Here is a 22,264-nt window from a genome sequence, read left to right as displayed (position 1 = left end):
GGTGGGTTTAGCACTGAAAAACATAGCCGATTCTAAATTCCTAAAAAAATAAGTCACGGGGATAAAGAAAGAGCACAAAAGCAGATGCTGTGCTTCACAGGCCAGAAGACCTCAAAGGGAGTGCATGGCATTGTGTCACCAAAAGCACTGAAAACCAAAAACTAAGCATCGCGTGTCCCTCTGCTGGCTCCAGTCTGGCTACACTGCATTGTGGTTTTCAGCATGACAGCTGATGTCCGGGGAATTTATTTTGATAAAACAGAAAACCTGCAACATGCCAATTCAAAGTAAACGCGTCAACACTTCCTGGTTTAACTCATTGATAACGAAACTCGCCCACAATTCTTGAGTATAAAGACAGGCTGAACTCAGGTGGGTACAGAAATATTTGCTGCAGCATGAACCCTTCCCAACCGGAAGCTCAGTCAGCTTTCATGAAGACGCCACTAAGTGAGCAGTCTTCCCACCTTTGGCTATTATTATAGCCTCAGGCCTAATTACAGAATGTTGTCTTGGTTCTAAAAAGAGGGCAGTAACTCATGTGGCAGTCCTAAAGTAAGGGCAGCTCAATGTCCTTGGTAGTTTAAAAGCCACACGTTTCTGGAGGTTTCAGACTCGTTCCCTTGCTTATGATGTCAACAGGTTTCCAGCCTTGCTAATGACACTAAATTAGAAGGTTGTGCTTCTTTGTCTAGATTGACTTACCTTCTCCCCGCTGGAGTAAAAGAAGTAGCGCAATCGGACAATATTGCAATGGTCCAGTTTCCTCATGATCTGAAGCTCACGGTTCTGAAATGGAAAAACAGGCTGCAATTAGCACAGTTCTGGAAAAAAAAAGGATATTTTCCTCTTCCATCTATTTTATGCACGTCCTGTAACAAAAGAACGCTGGGTTAACATGAACAGGGCAGATGTAAAATTCAGTAAACTTATTAAAGCGCAAACATTTTTGTAGGCTTTGTTTTGCTTCGTTTAATGTATTTAATGGCTGACCAATAATTAAAAACATATGCTATAAAAAGTACCATAAAGGGTTCGATTAAAGATTTTCAGATGCAGATCTTTTTGCTAAACGCGCTTAGTGAATGCAATGAGTTGAAGGTCACTTAAAACTAGAAAGCAATTTCACTCGCATTGCTCCCAATTACCACACAGGTAAAAATAAAACTAAGAAAATGATTAAAAAGTAGAATCCACGTCTCCCCAAGGAACAGTTCTGCAGTCGTCCCTCCATCGGGCCGGAAACAGAAACGTTCCACTGCCAGGACAGGAAGGGCTGTGAATCGCCCGTTTTGTGAAGAGGAGGATTTTCATTTGTACATGATCAAATATGGTACAATTACAGGACAAGAGAAGAGTTGAAACTGGGCACAATACTAACTGTGATGTTACAAGCACATAAGCCAGTATCTTTTCTAATCTGCTCCTGCATAAAGCTGTCAATAAGTGCCATTTTTTTTTACATGGCAGTAAAAAATTGCAGTTTTTCACTGAGGAGACAATGTGGGATTGTACACGTCTAGATTTTGAACATGAAAGTACGGAGGAGGAGTTTGAGGAATGCCTGCTGTGAAATATGTAATGTATGTAACTATCAACAGGTTCTACGAACTCTGTACAAGATTGCACATAAAAATGCATGAGGGGCCCTTCATTGGCTGAGATATAATGAAGGTGCTTGTCCAATCACCGGCTGAGCTACACGAGCCACATTTGTGGGTCCGAACCTGGGTCATGTCTCTAGGCAACTGTGACCAGCAGAGTGGCTCAAGCTCCCAGTTGCGCAGCAACTCCTGCAGACTCATGGGTACTTGTAAGAATGTGGTGCTGTCGGTGAGGGACACTCCTCTCCTCCAATCAGCACTGATCATCAGCTATGGGGCGGTGCTTCCTACGACACGTTAAAAGACTACTGGCTCAAAGGAGCAACGTGTGGTTGAGGGTTTGGAGGTGAGATGTGAAAAAAAGACTAGCTATTTTAAAAGCAGATGGGTGTAACCAAAAAAATAGTGATTTTAAATTTCTAAAAGAAAAATCGGATATAGCAGCTTGCTTAATCGTCAGAGTTTCAGCCTAAAGAGGTTAGATATTTTTAACTACAATACAGAATAGAGTAAGAAAGGGGCTCTGCCACACTGATCGTCTGTCCAGGACCCATTGTTGAATATCAGAAACTTGCTCTGCTTGTCCACCTTGGATGTAAACCACAAACGTGTCAATTCAAGAGCGACAATAACCATGTTTCATCACCTGATAGGTCCTTCAAAACCCCTGCTCTAAAATAAGAGGAGATTCACAAAGCCAGCCTGTGCTGTGGAATAAAAACCCTATCTAGTAATAATGTATACAGGACTTCACTACAGGTTGACTAAGAATGCAAAGACGCATCGATGCTATGTGGCAGCAAGCCAAGAAAGACTTGCTAAATATTCCTCCAGTCCTCCTCCCTCCCCCACAAAAAAAGGTTCCTTGAAGAAAAGCTGTCCAAAGCAAGAACGAAAACACACTTAATGCTGCATTTCACTGCATGTCCGCTGGTAAATTTCCTTCTTGGGGGAAAAACAAAACCACCAATTAAGCCATAACCTGGAAATATTCCATATTCTTCTTCAATTTCTAATCTCTGGTAATCTTTCTGGAACTGCGGCCACGGGAGAGCCAGCATTGTGAAAAAGCATCCCTCTGCCAGACCCATCAGACAGCCATGAAATCAGTGTGACACGTCAGTCCATCAGGATACTGCAAACTGCCCTGCGCCACAAGCTGCGCAATGATCAGCTGGTGGTGACTGTGGTGCGCTCACAGGAAACACCCTGAGTCAGGTTATTGCTGTCCATGCGCTGCTGACTGTCTCTTTACTGAGCAGCGAACCTCCTGCTCAAATTCCCCACGTACCCGCACAAAAGGCTTATCACAGCATGAAGATGCATCTGGCAGACAGAGCAGCAGGGAGCCACAGTAATTATACAGAACCCTTCTCAGAGTGAACGCGTGCTGGACATACTACAATGGGAACGGCAATGGAGCAGCTCCCACAACAGAGGGGATATTCCCAGTTACTTCCCTAGAGGTAACTTCTATCAACGGGGAAAAAAAAAGCCGGGCCTTTTCCAACTTAATTTGGAGTTTGAGTGAGAACAGCAGCCGGTCTTAAACCGAGCAGGTTATTACTTTCAGACTGGCTGGAAACCCGTCTGCCAAGACAACCAGGCATTCAGTAAAACCCCTTTTTGTTTTACTGCCCCATGGAGGATCAGTATGGCAAAGCACACCAAAAACCCAATGTGTGCACCTGCTTTTTTATGGCCACTTCTGTCCACAAACACTCAGTGCCTGTGCCTCTCAGGGAAACTGCTCAGCAGGGCCAAGCTGCAAGAGGAAGCAGCAGCCTGTAGCCACAGGCTCTCGCGAACAGGCGGCGGAGAGCAACCATTCTGCATCTTCAACAGCCACAGCTGGTGGCTCACAAGGTCATGCCGGGCGGTAACCATGTGCACTGCACCCAGTCTCTGCACTACAGGGGACGTTTGTCCCTGCAGGCTGATCAATGAACTCGCAGAACTAGTATACATCAGCGAGTGGACGCTGCAGGTTTCGTTACCAGTAATAGCTGATGTGTTGGGAAGACTCAGCACGAGAAGCAGAGGCGTCAAGCCCCAGACCACTACCTGAAGGGAATCCAGCATCGCTCATGAATCACACAAATCCTAGGCCTCAACCTTGATGGTCTTCAGGAAAACCACTGGTGTGTGTAAATGGTTTGCACCAGGAAGCAAGTCTCGAGAATGTCTGGTTAAAAAATTGGAATTTGACAAGACAGAAAATAGGAGCCCAAAGTCAATGGTAATTGGAAGCAAGGAGAAAGGGTAAGGGTCATGAGATATCCTCGACACAAAAAAAACTCTCATCATGTGAAATGTATTACCGGTTTTACTTTATATTTTTTCCCCACTCCTAACTAAATTTCACAGCATCAGCACCAAGCATATTCTACAAAGGAATTGTTCTGAAGGGAAATCACCCTGGATTACGGTGCCAAATACCACAAGAAAAATTCTCACCAAGCTCGTGTCACTCACTTATTCTGAAACGAACCAGGGCCTCTGCCTTTTCTCCTAAATAAGACCATGCCATGGCCAGTTCTGGGTGCACCTGTCCAGAGACTTGTGCACAAAGCACCATGCTCGGCTCTGACCGCAGACTGCAGGTGAGGGCCCAGGGCAGGCACTTCGCCCTTTTCTCATGGCCCGCTGTAGACTATAGGTTTCGGGAGAGCCAGACCTCGGACACGAGGGCCGCGGCTGGGTAAAAAATCCGAAGGGGAAGGGAGCTCCGGTCGGGGAGGAGTCATGTGAGGAGAATTAGCACTACAGCGTGCATGTGCATTCATTTCCGTGACACCCAGTGTACAGGCCTGAGCACGGGGGAGAGTGGCCTCTGCCTGCCCTCTCAGTCCATGAAAGAGGCCACCTCGCCGCGTAAGGCAACTGTGATGCAACGTGCTGCCGGCAGAACACCGGGAATACTGGGACACCACGGTCTTCGTCTGTGGTACCACCCACAACACCGCACTAAAGAGCCCTGTTAAAAACCCTGCCTTCAAAAGTGATTATACTAACAGCAGATGAACAAAAGCTGCCCAGGATTAATTCACAGACAAGGAATGCCCTTCTCAAAGTTGTTACTACCTTTTCTGTTTAGCGTCCCCCGAGCATTGGCTATTGGCCATTTCTGCAGCCAACTAAAGAACAAGGCCTTTCGCTTTAAACCTCCATGTGCTTTTTATCGAAATACAAATCCCACTTGCAAGACTCTGAGAAGTTATTCGCGCACTACTTTCAAATTCAGCATCAATGAAAACCGCTGAAAAACAATTCCAAGCGTAAGATTTTTTTCAATACAGCGCTTTGAGGTTTGTTTGTTTTTTAAAAAAAAAGACTCCAAAATGTGCAGGAAACCTTTCAGAGTGCGGGTGAAAACAAAAAAAACCTCAAAGTGATGAAAAAGTTCAAAGGGGGAACCCCCCGTAATTTAAATTAGGAAATGTGCGCAGGAAAATGCGCGAAAGCCCTCAAAGGGCATAACTTGCAAGATAGCTCTGCGCTTCCCGGAGGGCGACCCTTGCCAGACAAGAGAGTGAAACAAAAACATGTGCGTCACTTCCCGGCGTCTCTCCTACGCCGTGTGGCATGTGAGTGCCCGCATTCACAAAGTAACACCCTTTCCGCAACAGTCGCCCACCGCCTCCAGACTGCATGTTACTGCCTTCAGCACTTTCACAATGAAGCAATTTGCTTAATCAGTAGGGTGAGAGCAAGAGGCCTGCTATATTCCAGGGTGCCAGTTTCAACAACCAAAGCAAACACGGGCAGCAGGAGCTGGTGAGAAGGGCTGTCTTTCGCGGCCGTCACATTCAAGTGCAAAGAAATCGGACTGCTGCCCTCTGACTATCAGCCCCCACAAAGGCACTTAAAGGGGAACTGCAATGCTATTTTTATATTTTGGGATTTACCTTAGAATCAGCAACGATGAGTGCATTTCAAACCACTATGAAAGTAAAATGTACACCGTAAATGTGCAAAGCCTCCAATTTACATTACAAAATAGACTAAACTTCCAGGTATGCGCAGCACCATATTCCGAGATTCAGAACGAGGCAACAAAACTTCCCGTGGGATGAACTGGCCCTGTGACATTGTAAACAAGCAGGCTTCTTGTTTCGTTTAATCCAAAGTTTTAGACAAAGTCTACCTGTTAACTCTGCATGCAGATCACATTGGAACATTTCTGCGGTGAAATGTCTGTTGTGCAACCTGTACTTGTTGGCTTGTACATCACATTTCATTAGTCATTACAGAGACTAGTGAGCAGGAAGGACAGGTGTAAGTCACAATTCTCACAAACTCTTGATCTCGCCCATGGAAAGACCAGCAGTTTGAGATAATAATAATAATAATAAAAATAATAATAATTTCTTACACGTATATAGTGCTTTTCTGGACACTCCACTCAAAGCTCTTTACAGGTAATGGGACCTCCACCAGCACCAATGTGCAGCCCCACCTGGATGATGCAACGGCAGCCATAGTGCACCAGAACGCTCAACACACATCAGCTATCAGTGGGGAGGAGAGCAGAGTAATGAGGCCAATTCATAGAGGGGAACTATTAGGAGGCCATGATTGGTAAGGGCCCATGGGAAATTTGGCCAGGCTGCCAGGGTTACACCCCTACTCTTTTCGAGAAACACCCTGGGATTTTTAATGACCACAGAGAGTCAGGACCTCAGTTTTACATCTCATCCGAAGGACGGCGCCTGTTTACAGTATAGTGTCCCTGTCACTATACTGGGGCATTAGGACCCACATGGACCGCAGGGTGAGCTTCCCCTGCTGGCCCCACTAACACCTCTTCCAGCAGCAACCTTAGTACTGACCAGGCTCACACCTGCTTAGCTTCAGTGGGTTGCCAGTTGTGAGTTGCAGGGTGATATGGCTGCTGGCTGAGAGATAACAGGATACCCAAAAAAACTCTCACCATGTGAATTGTATTACTAGTTTTACTTTATATATTTTTTCACTCCTAATTAAACACATCACAGCATCAGTGCCATGCATATTCTGCAATGGAATTGTTCTGAATGGAAATCATCCTGAATTACGGTGTGAGCCAAATACAGTTTAAGACAACATGGCGACTATCCAGTACTTTTACCAAGTTCACAATGCTGAACTTTATTCCAAACTAAAATTCTGAGATACCATCAATTTATTTTGTTAACCAAGATTCAATAACCGGTCAGAAAAGGGGGCACTGCAGTCCCAATTTAAGCAAACTTTCTGCTTGGAATGGATGTACCCTTAAAGGGGAACCGCAACAATATTTTCACATTTCGGGGGATAATAAATCAGAAACCATGAGTGCATTTCTAATCACAATGAAACTACCGTATGAGTAGCACAATATTGCCATCACTGTCTGTAATTCAGAAGGAAGCAAAAAAAATATTGCGATGACACAAAAGCCGCCCCTATTATATTGTAAACGTGCTTTAGACCATATTTCTACAATATAAGAAGTCAATATTTTCATGAAACCAACAACCAAGGTGTTTTTTAGATGCTTTTTAAAAAATGAGCATTTTTTTTAAACCTGTCATTCACCTAAAACAGACTCGTAATTAACTTTAACAGACCATGTTTCTCATTTGTTTAGAGTGACTAGTGAGCAGGAAGAGCCGCTTTTACATCACAATTCATGCAAATTCTCATACTCATCTGCGGCAAGACCAGTGGCTTGCAACAAAACGGGGACCATACTCTTATTGTGAGTACTCTCACAATAAGTTCACAATTTTATACTTAATTTGGAATTTATAAATTGTGTTACCGAGATTTACTAACTGCGGTTCCGTTATAATAATTTTAATTATCTTGGAACGTATACGCAATACAGGCCTGGTTAAGGACTGGTTGGGTTCTCAAATTCAAGGAAACCCCTTGGCCATCAAGTCTGAACCTTCAGATTTTTTATATGCCTTACGCAGTATTACAAAGAAATATCCAAAACAAAAACAGAAAAAAACAACAACAAACGCATTTGCTCAAGTTGTAGAACACGTAGGATGCCGAATGTTCTCCAATATGTCTGCTACCTTGGATAAAAATCGGAGACCAATTGAACAAAATAAATTCTGCATGACTTTCTACACTAGCCTTTTTGTATGTACTCAAGACCACATGTCAAGGGTCTGTGTGATCATCACTTGATTGTCGCTTGCCAAAAAAAACTGGGGCAAACAAACCTCCCCTAAGTCTCTAAATGGTCAGAATTCAGGACGTTGCCTTGTTTACGATATAAAACAAGTTCGAGGTCTCAAGTTTAAATTTTGGGGGTAAAAATTAATTAAATTCACACATTGTGCTGTGTGCATATTTATTATTGCGGTCAGCGCTAGCTAATTTGTTGATTTATTTAGAAAACAGTTTCACTGCCATGAAAACAAATTTAATGGTTGGATTTAGAGGATATTGGAGTTCACCTGCATATGAAATACTTCCTGAAATAATTAAAAGTTATGCTGTAATGATCCACAAAATGCAACAGAATATTCAGATTTCCAAAAATGCGATGGATCGGTCTCTGAAAGCTGCACACAGTTAATAAACTTGGGCAAAACGCAATCAAAAGTTTCTTAAATGAATGTTTCTGGCCGACACTTTTATCCAAAGGAACTTACATTTGTGGGCATTTTACTGAATGGTTTCCAGGTAAAGCCCCTTGCTTAAGTGTGCTATAGCAGTGTCTCATCTGGGATTTGCACCCACAACCTCCCAGTTAGGAGCCCAGAGTCCTGACCACTGCTGCCTGTGTCAATCAAGCCTATGACAATGTGTTGTGCAATGTTCCACAGAAGCCCCATGACCAAATCAGGTTAATTGTGTTTGCCTCAACTTGGGATTCACAGCTTTTACCAAAAAGACTCCAAATAATCTGTATGTCCATTTGGATAAGTCATACTTTTCACACACAGAAAAAAACATACCTGTGCAGACCTAGAGAATAAAGCGATCCCAAAGGAAAAAGGCAAAAGGCTGAAAAAAGATTGGGGTGTCTTAATGACTAATGTAATTAGCAATAAGTCACTCCACATTGCTGCCTGTCAAGTTAAGAGGCAGAACCCAAGAGTGTACAAAACAGGATATGACACTAACTGAAAAGAAACTGCTGAAGACAACTGCAGAGACCACATCAAAAGGGTACAGTACCACCTGAAAACCTAAGTGGACTCCAACGGTTTTATAAGATACATTTCCTTCATAAGCAAATGCCTGCTTGTGATCCTACTAAAGAAAACATTCGCCGGAGTAGACTGCTGAATGTACACGTCGAGCAGCACATTTTATTTCATCAACCAGCTGTCTTTTTATTCTGCAACAATAAAAGGAGGAAACATTTACCATGTTTCAGAAGGAACCAAGTCACTGGTTTATTATAACTTTCCTTCAAAACAATGAAAGGTTAATATATGACCGCCTGAGGTGTCACATCTCACACGTTTATTTTTATTCCCTTAAAATATGAAAAGGGTATTTATTCAATGCAGTCTGTTATGCAGATCCTGTAATAGTGCACCAATAACATGGAACTATACTGAACGTCCCGAAGCCAAGATCTTCCGTCTTATTTAACCATGGTCACATATAGACCCATTCCCTAATATATGTAAAGGTTCCTTTCTGGAAGTCTTTTTTATGCAACCCTTTCTCAGAGCCTGTGTAAACAATTCAACAATCCGTCCATTTTCTAACCATTGTATCCAATACAAGGTCGTGGGGGAGCCAGAGCCTATCCCAGCAAGCAATGGGCACAAGGCAGGATACAACCTGGCTACACAGAGACACAAACACACACACACCAGGACCAATTCACCCACGGGCCATTTCAACTACCAGTGTGTTTTCGGGAGAATTGAACCCAGGGCCCCCAAACTGCGAGGCAGCAATGCTAGCCAGCGCAACAATGTGCTGGCTCCAGAATCACCATTTATGGTATTGTGAAATAAAATGTTACTTAAAGTCCTAGAATTTGAATAAAAACACTCAAAGAACATATACAAAACTACACAAAAAAAGTTTACAGTACATAATAAAAAACCACTGGAGGAAGAGAGAGAGAACCGAGACAGCCGATACGCTGAGGACACCGCACGCGAGCCTCGGGTGTAAAACAGAGCCTTTGTGGATGCAGGTGGAGACCTTATTATACCCACTCCCACTACTGGCTGTTTGTGTCTAACATACACATTTCAGAACTCAAAAATCCTATTTTTGGACCTATGGGAGGCTTTATGTTAAGGTGAATTTACAGGTGGTGAGTCTTACAGAACCTGAGGTTTTTAGTTTGAGCGAATAAGACAAAAGGTCTTGGAACTTTTTTTTGTCGCATTACACCCCCCAGTTCTGCGCGCTCGCCTCTCGCTCTGCACTCTAGCTGGGCTGCACGAGGATCAACGTGCTGCGACTGAGGGGCATCCCGTGACTGAAGCTCGGTGCAGTTTTTTTTTTAACACGGATGTTTGCTTGGAGGAATGAGCCCCCGGACAGGAAGCGAAGCGGACAAGGAGCCCTCTGCTGAAGCCTCACATCTTCTCAGCCTGCGCAGACTCGCGGCGCCCGCCCGGTACAATTTGCAGAAAGTGGGAAAGTGAAGGAGTCACACACCAGGTCAAGGAGTGGGGAAAAGCCATACAGGAAGAGAGTGGTGTGTCACATGAAACAGTCCGTCTTACCACACACCCAAATTAAAATGCGACAGACAATGGGATATGTGGACCCTGAGGCTGAGAAGGCCTATTGTCATGCATTTCACTACAATTCTTCAGCATGTTAATTTTCAGACTTAAACGGGAAGCACAGAAGGCCTCTCGTGTCAGCTGTGATGGGCGGGCCGCACAAAAAATTAAGTCGGCACGCTTAAAACTATGTCCTCGTTAACGTGACTCCAGATGCAAGGAGAGGGACAAAGACAGCTCGCCTGACACCTCCCAGGGTTATAATTATTCTCTTTAATCCCTCCACCACCAGCAGAAGTCGAAAATGTGAGTTTTCATCTCGGGGTGAGTCCCAGCAGGCGGAGAGGCTCAGAGTCAGCCAGTGGGAAGATGAAAGGCTCATCCACCACTAACCCCTTTGTCCTGGGCCTCCTATACTACCTCATCAAAACTGCAAACTGCACTTCCCGCACAAAGACTCAGCATTGTTTCCACCGACAATGGATGAATACACGGGGCTGCCATTTTCAAAAATACACATTTGTGTTAGTGTAGGGTTATGTACTGTTGTATTTCCAAAAAACGGCAATAAGGAATAATGGCATAAAGACAATAATGGTATAAAAAAAATCACCCTTGAATGTTAGTCATTTACATACCCTTCTAACTACACATTCAACAGAGAGAATGTATGGAGAAGAGAACCCTAGCTGTCCATAGTGGTCAGGAATTAAACTAAATAAGAATATGCAAAAAAAAGCATTTATTAAAAATGAAGAAAAAAAAAACAACTAGGCTTCATCGTTTATAAATACCACCAGTTTACTTCATGTGCTCACTAGAAGCTGAATAGAGTTAGAAATCCATTTTCCACCAATGTCCAGACACTCTGCTTTTCAGAAATATTGCAAAGATGAGGCAGGTCTACCTAAAAGAAATGAAAAGCTCTGACTTCGGTCTAAAGGATGCCAAGTGCAAAGCTGGCAGAGCGCCTCCTGGAGGAAGTTTTGGAGTAGACAGACAAGGGCTTCTTTAAGAAACATTACAAACACGAAAATGACATTTTGGCCCATTTAGCCTGCTTGGTAGTGAGTAATTAATTGATGAAAGGATCTCATCCCGAAATTTCTTTTAAAAAGAAAACAACGTGGCTGAGTGGCTTGTTCCACACTCCCACAGCCCTCTGGGTAAAGAGGTGTCTCCTGCTCTCAGTCACACTTCTGTGGAGCTCCTGTTCTCCACGTATTTTCCACTTGCTTCCCCTGGCTCACTTTATGCTGTTGATTCTGAAGAAATCCGCTGGGTTTGCTTTCTCAATGCCTTTGAGGATTGTGAATTCTTGGAGCAGGTCCCCTCTGGCAAAACAACAACCACCGAGACTTCCCATGAGTGCAGGCCTGCGGCCCTGGCAGAGAAACGCACAGCTCCCACAAGCAGCCGCGACTCTCCTGCAAGAGCAGCACCGTCGAGCTGCAGAGTGTCCGAAGATGACAGGCTCTGTGTGAGTGAGTGGTTGGGTGGAGGGGCCCCCCCTGCCCTCCCCCCTTCACCCTGCCCCCGTGCTGTACAGGAAACACAGCTGCGAGCTCAGACAAGAAAGAACCACCGACCAACCCAAACAGAGAGCGGAGAAAATTAAAAGCGAAGATCCGAGTCTTTACTCACACGCTGTACTGTAAAACTTCCATTTCATGTTGTTTCTGAGGATCTGGGAGAACTATGCTATTCTGTCAGCGTCATCAATTCATGTAATATGTTGCATCTACTTTGAAGGCACTAAGCTCAATCAACTCAACATGACTATACTTGGCCTTCATTTCATAACTTACCAGAATCAGTTCTGTAAATGGGTGCCACGGTGGCACAGTGGCTCGCATTGCTGTCTCGCAGCTCTGGGGCACTGGGTTTCGCTTCTGGAGTACTAACTGTGTGGAGGTTGTATATTCTCCCCATATTTCTGTGGGCTTCCTCCCACAGCCCAAAACCATACTGGGAGGGAAACTGGCTTCTGGGAAAGACGACCTGGTGTGATTATGTGTGCGTCTGTAGGTCCTGCCTGGAGTGTGTTGCTTGCCTGAATAGGCTCCAGCCCCCCTACGACCTTGAATTGACTGAAGCAGTTACAAAATGGATGTTTTTTTACTAAAACCTGTGCATACTGTATATTTTACAGAAGGCAGCTGAACTAGCAAAAAATCACCAAGTTCATTACAATAACCCAGAATTTGGACATATTCTGTACTGGACTACAGAACAGCAGTGTCAGTCACGCTAACAACTACATTTAAATTCATGCATTAAAAAACTCCCCACTGTTCTGCAACTCATTTGTAAGGCGGTGGCTACTGCTGTTCCTGACAGGTAGGAAGATTAACTTGCAATTTTCATTAAGCACAGATGACAAAAAATCTCTTAAAAGAGCATCTGTTACACAAGAATACAAGATAAGCATATACTTTTTGTTTTAAAGACGGATGCAAGAAATTCTGGATTTCAGCTGCACAAGCAGTATTTGTTTCCATAAAAAACAGACTTAAGTACAAAGCTCATTCAGCTGCCACAGAATAAATGATGCTGTGTGATGCAGGAGGCTGTTGAAAAGCTGCTAATTTGGAAGTGAATCCAGAAGCCTTTAATTGTGATAAAACCCCCTTAAAAGCAGTAAATTAAGATGGCTCCCCACTTTCTGATGAGTACAAAATATCTGTGCTAGGAAAGACCAGGTTAATGCCTCCTGTTGACAAGATGATCACAAAAAACACGTACTCAGCAAACACGCCCTCCCTTACAGATTTAATGCCTTGCTCAAGTATTCCAACCTTTCCCAAGGTGCCCCATTTTGTGAAAATTAAAAAGGGTGCACACATTTCTTTTAAGCTTATTTTTAATCAAATATTAAAGATATTTAATATTAAATGCTCAAATGCTTGAAATTGAGTTTTTTTTTTAAGGTAAGAGAAAACTAAACGCCCCCCCCAAAAGAGAAAAAATCATGCTGACTGCATAAATATACAGTCCCATGAACTCAATCTGTGGAAGAACGTTTGGCAGAAATATATTTCCAAGACTTTCTGGGGGAATATCTACTAAGCTTGCTCACCACTTGGCACAGGGTTTGCCCATTCTTCATGGCAGACTTGCTCAAACTCTCTTATTTGACTGGGCTACCTAAGAGCATGAATCATTGTTTAGTGGAAAGGTGAATTTCTGCTCCAGTTTTAAGTCTTCAGCTCTCTGAAAGAGGTTTTCCTCTAGTATTTGCCTGTACTTCTTTTCTTCAATCCTAATAAACTCTACAGTCCCTGTTGAGAAGTATCCCCATAGGCTGATGATGTCACCACCACATTTCACTTTACAGATGCTGCTGACTGGGTCTGACTGTTTTGATTTCCCACCAGATGTATCACTTTAGAGTTACACAAAAAAGTCCCTATTTTGTCTCATTTGATTACAAAACCTTTCACCACGTGTTTGCAGCATCATTTAAAATGCTTTGGAGCAATCTACTTGTGGGATAGGAGATGGGTTTGACATACTGTTCGGTTTGTGGACTGACTGAAAGAAAATGTCCATGAGCGGACAATATCAAAAAGTTTTACTTTGTGGTTTACTCTTCTCTCGAAAATCACTCCCTGTTCAAGGAACCCCACAGAGGCCGTTGTTTTTTCTAAAATCATGAGAATCACTATTATCCACACAGATTTTTCACTCCTCCCCCTGATGTGGTGTGTAGGCAACCTCCCGTCATATAATGGCTGCTACCAGTCACTCAGGTAGGGGGTGCCATTCAGTGGTGGATAAATTCGGCCCTCTTCTACTTGTTAAACACCCGGGTATCCTTCGGGGATACCAAAAAAGCACTACATAAATGCACTTGACTAGTAAATGTTTTGAGTATCAAATCATGATCAATAACTGAGTGCATAGCACAGTGACCTAGACGATCCACTTGTTCAAAACTGCGAGTTGAAATCCCGAGCGCTCTTCTCACCTTGAATCTCTTGTCTTGTAGGACCTTCTTGATGGCCACCAGCTCCCCAGAGTCGCACAGCTTGGCCTGATACACCACGCCAAAGGAACCATTGCCAATGACCTTAGTGTCCGTGTAGCTGACCTCTTGCGGCCGGTCAGGGCCCTGGCCTGGAGTGGCCACCACTGTGGTCACCTTGCTGCCATCCTTATCCCCTGCAAAAAAAAAAAAGGCACTGTTGTCACTCTCTGCAACTCGACTTCTTCCAATATAGCCGAGAAACCGAAACCGGACTCCCAGTGCAGAGCAGCCAGAATCACTTCAGGGCCCTTATGCAACCAGGCTACTGGAAGAACTAGAATCGCAATGAACAGCATTCCACATCATATGCAATTCTCAGGTTCCTCGCGCCTAACGTAGATTACAACAGCCAACAGCTTGGAAGCTGAAATGGGTAACAGGGAATTCTGACACAGGGAATTCTCTCTGTTGGAAACTGTTGGGAATTCTCTGTGGAACATACACATCTTCCAAGAGTTCTCTGCTTCTAACACGGCAACAATGCTACAAAAAGAAACCAAAATCCAAAAAGTGAGAAACAGCTTCAACACACTCCGAATGAAGTATTATGCCACATTAACAGAAGTACTGGTGAAGCAGTATACGGCACAGTAATAGACAGACAGGAATCACGCCCATTTGGGAAGAATCATTATTGCTCTTTCTCAACATAACTCCCACATTACATTGATTTTAAGGTTATTTCATAATCTGAAATTATACAGAGGATCCCAAGAAAAAGCTCATCTGAAACATATATTTTATAACTTCCAATGAATGAGAAGTGTTGCGCTCACTATGACTCAAGTTCTTGCAGTGACATCAGTAATTTGAAAAGAAAGCACTACTGCAGCTCTTAAGACATGCCTGACATCACTAAACGCAACTAAAAATTGAAGCATTCCATGTCAGGTTATGTCAATTGTTTGATTAGAGATAAATCAGTAACATTATATTTTATTAGACTGCACCCACTCAACATTAAATTATTTAGAGATTCCCCTCTTTCCCCAGTTTTCCCCCGACCTTTACCAATCATGGCCTCCTAATAATCCCCATCTCTAAATTGTCTTCATCATTCTGTTCTCCTCCCCACTGATAGCTGATGTGTGGTGATCGTTTTGGCACACTATGGCTGCCGTCGCATCATCCAGGTGGGGCTACACATTGGTGGTGGTGGAGGGGAGTCCCCATTACCTGTAAAGTGCTTTGAATGAAGTTTCCAGAAAAGCATTATATAAAAGTGTAAGGACTATTATTAGCTTCTAAAAATTGAATATCCAACATTGTGAATATCCAAAATTCAACATTGTGAATGACTTTAGAAATGACAATTGCTCTTGCCATTGCCACTCCCTGTGGTTTTAAGAAAAAACCTACAACCTTAAAGTATGGTTTCCCTTTTTTTTATTTTGTTCCTTATTTCGTCTCATCCACCCGAAACACGACACGGCCCCTGACTGGAAATCTCTTTGGTTCGTGTCCTGCAATAATGACAACGTCGCGCACAGCATGTCTGAAGACATGGGGACAAGGGTGCAGCTGGATTCTGGGGAAACTGGCCGACCCCACATTTTTAAAAGGCAGCTAAAAGCCGACATGCATGAAACTGAATTGGGACGATAAGCTGAGTATTCTAACGTGGATAAGAAAAAAGGAGATATGGATGGCTTTTACCCTATTTAGAAAACCACTTTTTACCATTTTAGCAACATCTCAAATGACACTAGAAGTTTCAATGCACATGGATCCTGTTCATATAACCAGGGGATTTAATACAGGGGATGTGTTTACCATAAAAAAGGGAATAAAATAATAGCAGATCTTAAATCCTGACACAGGCATGCAAGATTTCACAAGCAAGGGGAATGCTTTTGCAACTTCAATGGTTCAATGTTGATACTAAACTAAAATGTGCAACCAAGAAAGCACACATTGGGCAATTGTTTCCCAGCTGGCAAGCACACAGTACAAAGATAAAAAGAAAGTGGTGTGCAATATTGTGCTTCTTTTTCCACAAACAGCATATTTAACACTAGATTCCTACTTGGAACAGGGTATAATGAGCACTGCAGTCCCATCTGGGATAAAGGATTTCGGAAGAGGCTATAAGTATTTAAAGCTTTTTTTTTTCCACGGCAGAATACCTAGGTTGGTAAAAAATTAAAGACCTCTTCAATTGAGGTCTTCAAGTGACTAAAAAAAACAGTCACTGCACTAAACGTAGCACAATTCAGATCCCCTCCACCATTACCAGGCAGCCTTGCTCCAATTTCACCTGCAGAATTATTACTGGACAGTTCTGTAACACGTGTATGAATAAAACATAAAAAATAACTAACTCAAAGTCGCAATCATGTGGAACTGCTCACTCTCTTTCTGGAGTGACATACCCCATCTCAAGAAAGAAGCTTGAGTTTTCAAATATACGTAAAAGTTAGGTTAGTGAAGACTGGTAACATCCAATTACTAAAATGCCAGTCCTGCCTTTATATCGCGCTTGAATTAAAAAAAAGTTGCTTGAACTAGCCTATTTAAGCCACCGCATTCGACAAAGGACAAGGGAACCTACTAATTTTCTAACACATAGTTAAAGTAAAGGGATAATTACGCAAATGAGCAGAACTTAATACATGTAGCTAAGTAGCTGCCAAACAAAGGAATTAGGTGCTGCTGTATCCAGGCCTACAGAGCAAAAAGAAGGCTCATTTCGAACCAGTTCAACTTCAGCAGCAATGTAGTATGTTCACTGAATCCACCGACACATCCATTTTTAAAATTTAGCCCGTTATATTTTAAATTACGCTTCCCTTTCAACAGTGCTTTGCAGACTGCCATACCAAAAGGTCGCTTTCATAAAAATGGCTTGAGAGGAAGATGAGATGACTTGCACTAAGAAAGGAAATGTGCTGACACAGTACGAGGGGGTAGAGGGGGTTTCCATTATAAACCCTGCAGAGGAATCCATTTTCAGAAAACGATTCTGAGGATCTTTCGTACAAGAAAAGGGAGCCATATCCGAGACACGGGAACATTTTGCAGGATGGCACGGTAATCCATTCAACTAAAATCTTAGGAAAGAGCAAAAACCCCACGATTTTGTCATTTCATCAGTGTCAACTAAAGAGTAACTTTTGTGCAACAACTGTCAAAATTAGATACACCCCTGCAAAGACATTTCATTACCAGCCAAACCAGATTTATCTCCATTAATATATTAATGCATTTATTTTTAAAGTGAAAGCTATTCAGCTTTATTCACCAGATTTCTTTCTCCTTCTGTTTCCTGCAATGAAGAAAAAAAAATGGAATTTCCCTGGATTTTTAGAACAAGGGCAAAGTCTGCTTTATTTATAGCCACTAATAAAATTGGGAAATGCAGAGAAGGTCTCGTCCTGGAAGGAAACTATAATGTGAATGGGTTTGACAAAGTGAAAGACGAGCCATTAAACAAAGCCCATTATTCTCTTTTAAGGAACAGAACGCAAGGATAAAATAGTTAGAGGAAATTCAGACAGTGACCCAGGTTATCAACACACTCAAATCGCAACCTCTTGCAGACCCAGCACTTCAAATTTCCCCAACTTCATCTGAACAAAGAATGAGGCTCTGTCCGACACTTCGCCAAATGAAAATCTCAAAGGGAAGCATTAACAGAGCCCATTTGTTTGTTTTTTAAAGTGTCTTGGCTTCTAGCACATCCCTGATTGGTTTTGTCTTAATCTCGGAGGAAGCGGTTGTGGAGATAATGGTTTCTTGAGCGGCTGACAATTTCACCTGCAGCTTCCTATGCATGCAGAATTTTCCTATACATCTTTAACCACTGTGCATTTTACATAACACACATAGCTTTATCTACTGATTTATTCGCACAGTCTCAGGGGTATATAATAAAGCTGATTTATGACCTGATGTCAGCTGTCCGAACCGGGAGAGGCTTGCAGTTAGCTGTGCACTGTGGGGCTCACAGTGCTGACAGTGAATGCCCCATAACTCTTCAGATCAGATGGGAGGTCACTGCATGGCGGCATGGAGCTCAAAATGCACAATACAGCAAAGGCTCAACAGCAAACATCTCGGATGACAGCACAGCCAGGCTGATTAAAAGGGAACTGCAGTCCCAATTGCTCAGACCTGTCATTAAATCAGGGTAACAAAATAAACAGATGGTACCACAAATTCCAAATTAAGCACAAAATCGTGAATTTTGTGAAAGTACTGTAAGGTCACCATGTGGGGGCAAACCGCTGGTCTCATCATGGGCAAGGGCGAGAGTTCATGGGAACTGTGATGTGAAGCCGCCCTTCCTGCTCACTAGTCACTGTATTGATTAATGTATTGCAATGTAAGTACAGGTTGTGCAACAGACATTTCGCCACAGAAATGTTCCAATGTGATCTGCATGCAGAGTTAACAAGTAGAATCTGTTGGTAAATTTGTCTTGAAGTCAAGAGCAATATTTCTATTGGATTAAAAATGATGTATTCACAAGCCTGCTTCTTTACTATGTAATAGGGCTGCTTCATGTCAGTCACATTTTGTTGTCTCATTCTGAATCACAGACGATTTGGCACTGCGCATACATGGAAATTCCGTCTATTTTTGTGTCGTAAGTTTGAGATTTTACACGTTACGGTGTACATTTTACTTCTCATAGTGGTTTGTAATGCACTCATCAATGCCAATTCTTTATAACATACAATATAAAAGTAGCATTGCAGTTCCCCTTTAACAAACTGCACCCCAAAGAATAAGGAAAACTAGTTATTCTGAAATTCCAAAATGTCTTGTGTCCGGAACAGAGTATTTGGAGCCAAAAAATTGCCTGATGAACCCATTAATAAGTATAAGAAATCGGAGAATTGCTTCTCTTCAGTGCCCACCAGTCTTTAATTCCTGGATCCCAAGTGCCCAGCACAGCGGAGTGCGAGAGCAGAACCACGTCTCCACGCCCGATCTGGCTTTACTGACTGGAGCAGCTTCCCTCCAGCTCCAGAGCAAAGTCCTTGTTAGCGAACTGTTAAAGGATAACTACCCATTGTCCCTCTTTCCACAGCCCCAAGAGTGGCGTTTCACCACAGCAGCAAGAGAAGGTAAAACTGAGCTCACCACATGAATGACGCAGAGCCAAGCAGACAAACTGCTTGGAAAAAAACATTTGAGACACCTGTACGAGGATACTAAACCAGGGACCAACACAAAACTGACAAGCACTGTTATTCTCGACGCCCTGTGGCTTCCCAATACAGCATGAAAGTTCAGGCTGCTGGAGTGTTAAATGAATGAGAGCAAAGAGATGGTTAATGTTCCTAGCATTTTTGCTTTGAACATTTTGCTAGAAAATAATTAAGAACGGCAGAAATAAAATATGAAGGAAAACAGTTACACTACTGCAGAAATAGCTAAAATGAGTCACCCTGCCAAACAGCAGAGCACTCTGGGAGCCCTTGCGTTTAAAAGCGTTCAATAAATGTAAGGCATTATTACTGGATTAAAAAAAACAGATTAAAGAAAGACAAATGCAGACATTAAAAGGCTCAGAGCAAGAAAACCTCAGCATAGTTTGACACACTACCAGAAGGAGGAAAATGGTACTGTAATGTAAGATTGTTTTAAATCTGTCATGATGCTGGATTGAATTTTATTATAACAAAGGGACTGGACAACCATTCCTGAGTTCACACACTCTGTAGTTTTTCTGGTTAACTACATAAGACGTTGAGTGTGAAGATCTAGCAAGAGTCCAGGATTGGGGTTATTTCCGAATTGAGTTGAAATTCAAAGGTCAGTTCCAACTCAAGGGTGGAATTGGAATCGAGAAAAGACTTGAATCTTTGGGATTGGCATTGCATAGTGAATGGAATTACCAATCCCATCTCAATTCCACTGACCAGCATCCATTTATACACTGATTACTTTCAAAACACCCAGGAATAGCATGCCCAGTGTAGCCTGGTTGAATATCCAACATGCCTGTGTGTAATTCACACAACACAAAAGCGTGGGTCACTAGCGGCCACTTCTAGTGATAAATTGACTTGTCATTGTGACAAGTGAGGCTGTTTATATGACAGGTGTGATGTAAATGTTCTCTTGTTCTCAATCTACTATAACAAGGCAACCTGCTTACTCTATACAAGACCCAGCCCTATGCTCAGTCTTTGCTGGGGACATTTTTGGAAAGACAGGGAGAGGGACCTCCAGGATTTTGGAGACTTGGGCAGTGTTGGGGAGTTTCTGTAGCACTGCTATGATTTTGGAAGAGCAACACTGATCATGCGATTATGGTTGATGATGAACTTTGCCTGATGATTTAAACATTATCCGAACATTAAGTTCGAATGAAGGCTGCAAAGTGGAAAACCATTGTTGCCGGACCTACCCGTGATGGAACATCTGTCAGGCTAAAAAAAAAAGCCATCTCCAGTTTCATCAAGCACTTCAGAAGAACTACATCACATGATTTATCTACCATGTACACATTACTTAGACCCATCATTTCAATGATTAACTACTGAATTTTACAGTGCAATTAGAAAATATTTTAAAACATTTTAAACTATATGTGTTTATATAATTGAACTACAAGAGGATCACTAAAATGGCACAATTGCTATCATACATTCACATATGTTGTACAAAACTGGTTAGGTGAATGCTCTCCTTGAGGGACTGAATGCTAGCAACTGAATTTGTATTTTGCCAGATTTCTTGCTCAATGGTGTTATGTATATAAACTACTTTCCTCTCATTTTCAAAGAATGCACCCTGATGTTCTCAGAGTCCGCTGAGCAATCTGGCCGGTCTTCAAACCCTAAGAAGCGAAAGAGCACAGTTCTCCAAGCCAGTGCAGCTTACCAAGAGCACTGTCAGCGTCAGTGCTAATGACCTCATGCATCTGAGCAGTCTTCTGTGCCTAGAAAACATACTGACTGCCCTGATGGAAAACATGGAAGCCATTGAGCTATCCTTACAATGAACCCCAAAGCCACAACCATCACCTATGAGCAGGCCATAAGACTTCTGTACTAACAGACAGTTAACTGTAACTGACAGTTAATATGGAGAATATTATCAGGAACATTTTTTTCCATAAAAGTTAAAAAAGTTCCACATCTCTTCCCTCAATTGCAGTCAATCTGAGCAGAGCACTGAATTCACAAGTAGCTGTTCAGTCTCGGGTTATATCAAATAAATGGTCTTCTAAATGAAAGCATGTTCTTGTCACTTCAGTGTGTCTGGCAGAACAGCTGGTGGACCTGCTGCAATATTGTGGAGGTAAACTGAGGAAAGGGTCAGTCGTAACAGTGTCACACACGGTAAGCCGCAGGACTCCTGTTACTGGGTGCATGGTTCCCAATCCCAGAACTGGTCCCAGTGAGAGAGAACTGGCATTAACTGCCATCCTTAGACGAGGAGTTTTTTCAGTAACTGTTTCATATCCAGTAAAGACTCCTCTTCTGGCAGGGGAATAGGAGCAAAACTTGCAAAAATATTGGACAAAGTGATGTGGATTTCTAAAGACTTCAAAAAAAAGAGAGAGGTGTTTTTCAATTAGATTTGCATTTTTAATAGCAAATGCAAGCTTCACCTCTGCCTATGATTGATAATATTTTGTCCCTGTTATAGGATATAACTACACACACTTACATTAGCAGGATGTGAGAAAAGAAAGGCAGCATGAAGCACTCTGGTATCAGCCAAAGTATCGTGCTTCATGCGCTGCTCCTAAACTCTTCTTACCTTTCAATTAGAAGGGGCACAGCTCACACTCTCGGAAAAAGACTAATACACCAGGATATATTTAAAACTACAAGTAATGATTCCCTTTGTGAGCCACAAACGGTGACTACAATGAACCCTGAATATTTATTAAGCCAGATTTCAAAGGCCGTATAGCTTTGAATTAATATACACTGTGTGCGCTTTCCAGATGATTTTAAATCCTGATTTAATCAAAG

The 22,264-nt window shown here is 42.6% G+C and overlaps 1 protein-coding gene across 4 annotated transcripts in view; it reads right to left on the bottom strand.

Moving 5' to 3' along the window:
• gsk3ba (glycogen synthase kinase 3 beta, genome duplicate a) overlaps positions 1 to 22,264 on the bottom strand; it is a 105,028-nt gene that overhangs the window by 54,029 nt on the left and 28,735 nt on the right. For all 4 annotated transcript variants that reach the window (XM_015363857.2, XM_015363859.2, XM_015363858.2 and 1 more), the window contains exons 2-3: positions 14,265 to 14,458; positions 706 to 789 (exon numbers count right to left, since the gene is read on the bottom strand). In XM_015363857.2, coding sequence (XP_015219343.1) covers positions 706 to 789; positions 14,265 to 14,458 — 278 coding nt within the window. The remainder of the gene's footprint in view (positions 1 to 705; positions 790 to 14,264; positions 14,459 to 22,264) is intronic.

Source organism: Lepisosteus oculatus, chromosome 15, assembly GCF_040954835.1.
Source record: "Lepisosteus oculatus isolate fLepOcu1 chromosome 15, fLepOcu1.hap2, whole genome shotgun sequence".
In the NCBI taxonomy this organism is placed as follows: Eukaryota; Metazoa; Chordata; class Actinopteri; order Semionotiformes; family Lepisosteidae; genus Lepisosteus; species Lepisosteus oculatus.
This window is presented reverse-complemented; position numbering and strand designations above follow the sequence as displayed.